The following is a 9,503-nucleotide window of genomic DNA, read 5'->3' as shown; positions in this document are numbered from 1 at the left end:
TACAAATTCCAGTGTGTCACACTCAGGGATGGAGAAAGAGTTTTGTGTTGAGTTAGTGGAGATTTAAGGACATAAGAACCGCGAAATATGAACAATAATCTTGGATTTAATCTCGGCGCAGAGGGCTACCAACACCTCCGCAGAGACTTGTCAGAAGATGAGCGAAAGTTGGTTTCAAAGGTAGATTGAACTTTCAGTTCAAGTGTGACGCCATCGTGAGTGCCCCGAGCTCTTGTCGCGTTGGGCGTGGGGTCGAAAACGTGACATGTCACGTCATGTCACGATTGACCTTTTCTGCATCACCTTTGATTGAACATATGACACATTTACCAAAAGTGCACGTAGTGTATGCAAAACTCCTGTAGTTCAATGTTGTCATTAAATTTAATGTGACTTTATCTGTAGTGTAGATTTCTGATAATTATATTTGGCTTAAATTAACTGGTATGAACACGAAAACAGTAAATTGCAGTAGGCCTATGTGTCAGAAATTAAGAGAATCATAGTTAAAACTGTTCTGTTGATGCAAATGCTGCAGTGTAAGTTTTAGCGAGACACAGCAAAGCAGAAGGTATTTATTTAGCACACTAGAAATCAGCCTATACTGGCTTCCTCTCTTGTCGTACAGTCGGAAAGTCTGTAAGCAACCATGTGACAATTTTGTGTACATTTTCCTCGGGGGTTTACCCAGTTTCTTCCCACAATAATGCTGGCCTCCATTGTTTAAGAAAATGTGAATCAAATAATTAAATATAAATCAGCATATTATGCATTATCATACGTCTCAGAATAATTCTTGGTTGCCATTGATCAATAAGCAATCATATGACATCCTGCAAAACAGATAAAGTACAATTATGATGCGCCCAAGCAAATGTCACGCCCACAAAGTAACGTTCAACACTGACGACCCAACAGACAAAGATCTTGCTCTAATTTCAACGATTACACGTATTGTCACTCCCTTTGCGTGCTGGATCTTCTATGTCTGCTTGCTCTGCTATCAACATATAAATTCACCGATATTTAGTGTAGCCTAGGCCTACATGTAGTTACTAGTACAACAAACAAGATATGCATTTTTGATATAAAGAATGTTTTGGTGTTTACTGTGGGATGGGATATCAGGAATTGTCAGATCAACAAGTGGTAGAAACTCTTCATACGAAAAATGAAAAGAATTTTGTACTCAGTATTTCAGTTCTATACCATTCCATTGCTTATTCTTTTAACATTTGTGTTTTGGGGCCTCCGTGGCTCAGTCGGTTAAAGCGCTAGCGCAGCGTAATGACCCAGGAGTTTCTCACCAATGCGGTTGCTGTGAGTTCAAGTCCAGCTCATGCTGGCTTCCTCTCCGGCCGTACATGAGAAGGTCTGTCAGCAACCTGCGGATGGTCGTGGGTTTCCCCCGGGCTCTGCCCGGTTTCCACCCACCATAATGCTGGCCGCCGTCGTATAAGTGAAATATTCTTGAGTACGTAAAACACCAATCAAAAAAAAAAAAAAAAAAAAAAACGTTTGTGTTTTACTTCAAAATTCTTACAGGAAGTTCATCCAGATACATGCATAGTATTTAAATGATATCTGAAAAATTTTTCAGCTGTCTGACCAACAAAGTCATCAGATGCAAGACTGCAAATATTGATTTAACTGATGATCCAGTACTCACCCATTCAGGGTCGAGGGATGTGTACATCTTTTTATGTGAGATTCGGGATGTTCATTCTTTAATTGGTTGGGGCTTTTAACATTATTTCAGTCATTGTATGATATTTAAATTTTCTTCTGGCAGGCCAGTGCCAACATTAAGATTTTAATGCTGCCCCACTGGAATGCCATGCCAAACACACCAGACATGGCACAACACAGTACACATTCTGACATTTGGGCTATCTCCTCACTGAGGGGCAAGATTGGTGATTTTAAGGCCTTGGGTATAACCCAACTCAGTGGCAAACTTCAGATTCTGGTGTCTCAAGTTGTATTAGGATTGAAACCCTGAATTTTGTTACAAAGTGGAATAGATTCAAAGCCTGAGTGGTGCTGTACTGTTATGAGGGGAATAGAATCAAATTGTGTGTGGTGTCACAAGGTGGAATAGAATCAAAGCCTGGGTGGTGTCACAAGTTGGAATAGAATCAAACCCTGGATGGTGTCACAAGGTGGAATAGAATCAAACCCTGGGTGTGTCACAAGTTGGAATAGAATCAAAGCCTGGGTGGTGTCACAAGTTGGAATAGAATCAAACCCTGGGTGGTGTCACAAGTTGGAATAGAATCAAACCTTGGTGGTGTCACATCGTGGAATAGAATCAAACCCTGTGTGGTGTCACAAGTTGGGATGGAATCAAACCTTGGGTGGTGTCACAAATTGGAATAGAATCAAACCCTGGGTGGTGTCACAAGGTGGAATAGAATCAAACCCTGGATGGTGTCACACGGTGGAATAGAATCAAACCCTGGGTCGTGTCACAAGTTGGAATAGAATCAAAGCCTGGGTGGTGCTATACTGTTATGAGGTGAATAGAATCAAATTGTGTGTGGTGTCACAAGGTGGAATAGAATCAAACCTTGGTGGTGTCACATCGTGGAATAGAATCAAACCCTGTGTGGTGTCACAAGGTGGAATAGAATCCAGCCCTGGGAGTGTCACAAGGTGGAATAGAATCAAACCGTGGGTGGTGTCACAAGTTGGAATAGAATCAAAGCCTGGGTGGTGTCACAAGGTGGAATAGAATCAAACCCTGGGTGGTGTCACAAGGTGGAATAGAATCAAACCCTGGGTCGTGTCACACGGTGGAATAGAATCAAACCCTGGGTCGTGTCACAAGTTGGAATAGAATCAAAGCCTGGGTGGTGCTATACTGTTATGAGGTGAATAGAATCAAACCCTGGATGGTGTCACAAGGTGGAATAGAATCAAACCGTGGGTGATGTCACAAGTTGGAATAGAATCAAAGCCTGGGTGGTGCTGTACTGTTATGAGGTGAATAGAATCAAACCTTGGGTGGTGTCACAAGGTGTAATAGAATCAAACCGTGGGTGATGTCACAAGTTGGAATAGAATCAAAGCCTGTGTGGTGCTATACTGTTATGAGGTGAATAGAATCAAACCCTGGATGGTGTCACAAGGTGGAATAGAATCAAACCGTGGGTGATGTCACAAGTTGGAATAGAACCAAAGCCTGGGTGGTGCTGTACTGTTATGAGGTGAATAGAATCAAACCTTGGGTGGTGTCACAAGGTGTAATAGAATCAAACCCTGGGTCGTGTCACAAGTTGGAATAAAATCAAACCCTGGGTCGTGTCCCAAGTTGGAATAGAATCAAGCCGTGGGTGGTGTCACAAGGTGGAATAGAATCAAACCCTGGATGGTGTCACAAGGTGGAATAGAATCAAACCCTCGGTCGTGTCACAAGTTGGAATAGAATCAAAGCCTGGGTGGTGCTGTACTGTCATGAAGTGAATAGAATCAAACTGTGTGTGGTGTCACAAGTTGGAATAGAATCAAGCCGTGGGTGGTGTCACAAGGTGGAATAGAATCAAACCCTGGATGGTGTCACACGGTGGAATAGAATCAAACCCTGGGTCGTGTCACAAGTTGGAATAGAATCAAAGCCTGGGTGGTGCTGTACTGTCATGAAGTGAATAGAATCAAACCGTGGGTGGTGTTACAAGTTGGGATGGAATCAAACCTTGGGTGGTGTCATAAGGTGGAATAGAATCAAACCGTGGGTGGTGTCACAAGGTGGAATAGAATCAAACTGTGTGTGGTGTCCCAAGTTGGAATGGAATCAAACCTTGGGTGGTGTCATAAGGTGGAATAGAATCAAACCGTGGGTGGTGTCACAAGGTGGAATAGAATCAAACTGTGTGTGGTGTCACAAGGTGGAATAGAATCAAACTGTGTGTGGTGTTACAAGTTGGGATGGAATCAAACCTTGGGTGGTGTCATAAGGTGGAATAGAATCAAACCCTGTGTGGTGTCACAAGATGGAATAGAATCAAACCCTGGGTGGTGCTGAGAATAAAATAAAACCTTGGGTCGTGTCACAGCATGAGCTGGAATCAAACCCTGGGTGGTATGAGGTGAATAAAATGTTAGCCTGGGTGGTGTTATGAGGTGAATAAAATGTTAGCCTGAGTGGTGTTATGAGGTAGAATATAGTCAACCCAGGGTGGTGTTATAAGGTGTAATAGAATCAAACCATGCGTACCATGAGGTAAAATAGTATCAATCAAACCATGGATTTTGATCACTTTTGATTTTTTTCTTGTCATGAGGTGGAATAAAATCCCTCCCCCCCACACACACACACCTCCCCCACTTCACCTTTCTGGAAAGCTTCCTTGCTCTACTGTTATTAATATTTGCATTTCAGGTGTTCTATATGTGTGACGCTGATTTCAAGGGATACCTAAGCAGGGAAGATATCAAAGTGGCATTTATTGAACTTTTTGGATTTAAGCCATGCAAGGTGATTTTTTCTGTGTTTTTTTAGAATTGCATATAACTATAACATGTTACATGTGTGTATCATTGTGAACCAAAGTCGTATTGTGGCCGTTTCCTTTCAAAGATCTTGTGAGCACTTATTCTCTGAAAGTACACTGTGACAAATGGTCTTTATGTACTTCCACATATACAGATTTTATTTTGACTTCTCAAAGGAACAAAGAGAAAATATTTCAGCCCTGATTAACAACTTTTAACAATGTGTGAAATGCCTCAGTAATTCCTGTTATGATCTAAATATGTCAGTGGTACATGATGACTTCAGGTGAATCTTTATTCTCAGAGCAGCCTGTCATCTCTTGACCAATATTAGCTTTGATGGTTTTCTTGGTGTTTTGCCTGGTTTCTCCACCCACATGCTTAACCTCACTGTCAATCTCTTTTCACTAAAATATGCTTGAATACAGCATAAAACCTCATTCAAATAAATCAGATAATCAAATAATCAATCAAAATAAATCAAATCAAATGTCAGTACATGTACCTTTGATTTAGATTTCTCTTGAGGGGCCTCCGTGGCTCAGTTGGTTAGCGTGCTAGAGCAGCCTAATGACCCAGGAGTCTCTCACCAATGCAGCTGCTCTGAGCTGTCTAGCTCATGCTGGCTTTTCTCGGGCCGTACATGGGAAGGTCTTTCAGCAACCAGCGGATTGTTGTGGGTTTCCTCCAGGCTGTGCCAGGTTTCCACCCATCTTAATGCTGGCCGCTGTTGTATAAGTGAAATATTCTTGAGTACGGCATATAAAGCTAATCAAATAATAAATAAATAGATTTCTCAAACCTCAACCACAACATACAATGAGTGTTTTGAACTCCTTTTCAGTGATATGTGTTTTTTACAGTAATTCTTCTATAATTTCAGACTGTAGTAATTCAGACACCCAGCCCAATATCCAGGTATTGACAGTAAATGTTCAACTGGTGAGGTGTTTCAAGGGATCTTTATTGGTACATGTTTACATATGTCTTGTTTCAGTCAGAAGTAGACAGCCTGATATTGAGGTATGGAGGAACACAGACTGATGATGGACCACACCATGGTTAGTCTCTGACATCATGAATCAATTATTGTTTGCAATAGTTAATATTTGAAATGTGAAATGTTTTTGTTTTGAAAGGCATATGTTGGAATTAAAATCTGGAGCTCCAAATAAGTGCTATGAAAATACAAACGACCACGGTATAAATATACATAGCAATAAACTTTTCAAATTATATCTTGTGCCAAAAATCAATGTGAGGAGTAGGATGTGGATCATAAAATTGCATTAGAAAAAAGACTAAATGCTCAATTTGCTATTGGAACTGTCTTTGCACATCAAGTTGCTGGTTTACTAGCTCACAAAAGTGTCTTGGCTTTATAACTACTTTACAAGCTCACAAAACTTCAACAAGCTTTATAGCACTAACCTAATTTAAGCTTAAAAACTCTTCCTGAGCTCACTGACACTGTCTTCAGCATAATGGGAACTTACCCCTGCTTTTGGCACAGCTTCCATAAATGACAAAACTGTGAAAAGCGGATCAGATACTGTATAGTCTTATGTTTGGCATGGCAGTTAACTAAATGAACAAAAAGTGAGTAATGATTTGTTATTTTAGGTCTCACACTTGAAGAATTTACAACAGCAATGTCATCCAAGATGGCTGAGCAGGATGAGGATGAGGTCATTCGTGAAACTTTTCTTGCTTTCGATACACACTGTGAGTCACATTTGTCGTTGAAATACAGCGATGAGGAAAATCTCCTCCTCAATGAGATTTTTGAATGGAGTCTAATTGATGATGAACTTCATGAATTGAGTCATTGAAATTCTTTTCTTACATTGTAACCATTAGTCATGTTAGTGTTAAACAGAAGCTCTAAGGATATAAAACAATTTTGATTCTTTTCGTATATGTTATAAAGAAACCAGACTAGTATGTTGTTCTCAGTCTTTAATGGTGAACATCAATGCTTTTAATTTTTGCGCAAATTGCTATCAGTGGACTTCGCCTGTTATTGTATGAAATTGTGGAAGTTTTTTTTTTTTTTTGAGAATAATTAGTTACCTAGGTTTAATATGAATAGTTACAGTTATCCAATGTGATGTTGTTTGGAAAATGTCCATCCCTTGTCAGTCTTTATTTTTAAAATCTGATGTAATTAGTGGTGCCCATCATTCATGTTTATAAAAATGTAACAGTTTTTGTGACGATGTTGTTGGACAGGTGAATGAACTAGGGCTGCTTTGAAATTTTTGAACACGGTCATCACAACATATTTACTCGGATACATAATTATAGTTTTGAACCTCAGCAGCTCTCCAAATTGACCCATCTTTTTGTGATTCCGTAGATAGGTTAACTAGTTCGGCCATAGATAGGTTTACTAGTTCGGCCATAGATAGGTTAATTAGTTCGGCCATAGATAGGTTAACTATTTCGGCCATAGATAGGTTTACTAGTTCGGCCATAGATAGGTTTACTAGTTCGGCCAAATACTTTAACATCTGGACATATCTTGTAATTCAGGAGGCATGAAGACAGATGGGCCTACATATTTAACATTTTGTCTTTAGGTCGAGGTTTCTTAATAAGAGAAGATGTACAGAGAATATTCAGTAAGGTAGCTCCTCATCTCCCGCCTGTCACTGTAGACACTGCCTTCCGGTAAGTTTTGTCTAGAGGTAATTTATGTAAAATATCGGTACGGCTTACTGACCGGACGGAAGACCCAGGTGGGTAGAAGACTCGGAGGACAGGGTACCAAGGCAGCTATAAATGCTGATGGCATGATACCTAGCCCATAAATGGCACCAAACTCAACGGATTTGGAAAGGAGAGATTCTTAGGTGTTGATAAATGCTAAATAATCATTGATTTTAGTACATTTATCATGACCGGATAGGTTGGTAGAAAGCAACTCGAAGCCAAAACTGCCGCTGAGCATGGTCAGGGGAGATAACCCATTATCGGTCAACGGCAAAGTAGCCTTTAAAACTGTTTCCTTTTTTCCAGTTCTAATATGAAGTCATCGCCACAAACTTCTTCATTAAAAAAATTTAAGAAAAGTGATTTTGATTACTTTGTCCTGTTTTTTTTTGGGTTTTTTTTGTACTAGAGCTGGTGACAATTTATTTACTTTTTATTTCTCTTAATCAAATATTCATTTAATTACCACTACATTTATTTAGTTTCATTCTCCTATTTTAGCCTGAGTCTACCCCAGTTAAACTTTGGGTGTGGCTTACCGATATCAGTTTTACCCTCACTAAACTTTTGATCAAACTTAAATAGTAATGTGGGCATATCTTTCGCATTAGTAGCTAAATATTTATCATTTACACATTCGTTGCATATTTTAGTAATTGTTTCCAGCGCAGTAGTAGTAAATATAAAAAAAAAACGTAGATAAATTTTCCAATTTAAAAGAGTAGGTGTAAAATTTAAAAAAAGAAAAAAAATTAACTGAATAAATGTAGACATGAATTGTTATCAACCCAAGCATATATCAGAACTGCAGAGGCTTATCTCCCCTGATTACGCACTCTGGCAGTACGCACTACGATCAACCCCTGTCCTGTCAAGATAAATGTTCTAAAATCATTGACTGATGGCAGGAGTTTAACATGTACGGATAGCTAAGAATCTCTTCTTTTGGAATCTGTTGAGTTTGGCTCGATTTATGGTATACTTATTATGCAGTCAGCATATCTAACTGCCTTGGCACTCTTTCATCCGGATTTTCTGCCCATCAGGGTTTTTCATCCAGTCATTAAGCCATATTTAAAGTATCTAAATAGAAAGGCGGAAAGATGGATAATATAATGAATCTGAGCGTATTGGACTCTCCTGATTGTATCTCGTGTTAAGTTTTGTTTAGACATTACTGTGAAATTAATGTTATTAAAGATAAACATAACTATGTTCAGTAAAGAGTTTGTACATCGTTCCAAGGGAAGTAATCGTGATGTTTCAATTGCGTGTCTTTATGGAATTGAGTTGTCTCCCTTTAATCCCGTTTTTTTTTTTTTTTGGCCATGCTTTCAGAGAGATTGATCAAGATGCTGACGGGCGTGTGAGCTTCAGAGATTTTCAGATGATGATGAAATATGACTTTGAGTGCCACATTTGACTGCAGGAACGTAACAGCTGCGGTTTTATGCTGCCAGTCTGTAGGGACCAGTCTGTGATGACCAGTCTGTAGGGACCAGTCTGTGATGAGATGCGCTGACAGTTCAGATGGCCATGCAGGCAGGAGACCCGGAGAAAGCCGAGTCGCACATAATGTTCTGTGGTATGGAGCCATTTGTGCAAAACACAGTCATTCAGATCACCGTCAGTTACACGAGTGTTCAGTCTGAAGGAGGAATTGCCATCTTTTAGTAGCTTCCATCTGTGTAACATGGTCTTCATTGTTGACTCTTTCCCTTTATATCTGTGCCAAACCATTTTGGATAGTCACTCAATAACGAGCGATTAAAATTTATGTGAACAAGTTGCCTGTCGGTGCCTTTCTGTCACAGCTAGGTTGTTAAGGAAAAACGTATTTAAACATAGAGTGAATATGGATTTACATGTTCTATTTTACCAAGCTTTTGTTAGTTCATGCACCACTACTCAAAGTATGGTTAAGTTGGCCATTGGTAGATACAGTAAAAAAAAAAAAAGAAATAAAGACAAAATAAAGAGGAAGCAAGCTATCTATGTTTTTAAAAAGCACATCCTATCAAAGGAACGAATTGATATCATAGGTTTCCCAGATGACTAGAACTTTATGGAGGAGATCCTGGGTAAATAAATAGCAAATATCCCTGGCAACTGAACAGCTCTGCAACAATTAACAATTGTGATGATTAGAAAAAGTAATAAATAGAAAATGACAAATGTACACTTTTTTCTGACTTCCCGTGGTAATTTTAATCACCAGATATCACGTAAAACACGTCTCTTTTGAAATGTCTGAAATCTTCTTGGACCTACGTGGCCCCTGGACCCGGGGCTGG

General features: G+C 39.5%; 1 protein-coding gene across 1 annotated transcript; it reads left to right on the top strand.

Annotated features, from left to right (window-relative positions):
- The first annotated feature begins 5 nt into the window (after positions 1–5).
- On the top strand, positions 6–8,956 carry LOC135468907 (EF-hand calcium-binding domain-containing protein 11-like). Its single transcript, XM_064747376.1, has 6 exons — positions 6–180; positions 4,382–4,477; positions 5,492–5,555; positions 6,118–6,219; positions 7,077–7,167; positions 8,548–8,956. The coding sequence occupies exons 1-6, from the start codon at positions 88–90 to the stop codon at positions 8,630–8,632; spliced, it is 531 nt and encodes a 176-aa protein (XP_064603446.1). The 5' UTR covers positions 6–87; the 3' UTR covers positions 8,633–8,956.
- Positions 8,957–9,503: the final 547 nt, after the last annotated feature.

Source organism: Liolophura sinensis, chromosome 6 (genome assembly GCF_032854445.1).
Source record: "Liolophura sinensis isolate JHLJ2023 chromosome 6, CUHK_Ljap_v2, whole genome shotgun sequence".
In the NCBI taxonomy this organism is placed as follows: Eukaryota; Metazoa; Mollusca; class Polyplacophora; order Chitonida; family Chitonidae; genus Liolophura; species Liolophura sinensis.
The sequence above is the reverse complement of the archived record's forward strand: the minus strand, read 5'-3'. Positions and strand labels throughout refer to the sequence as shown.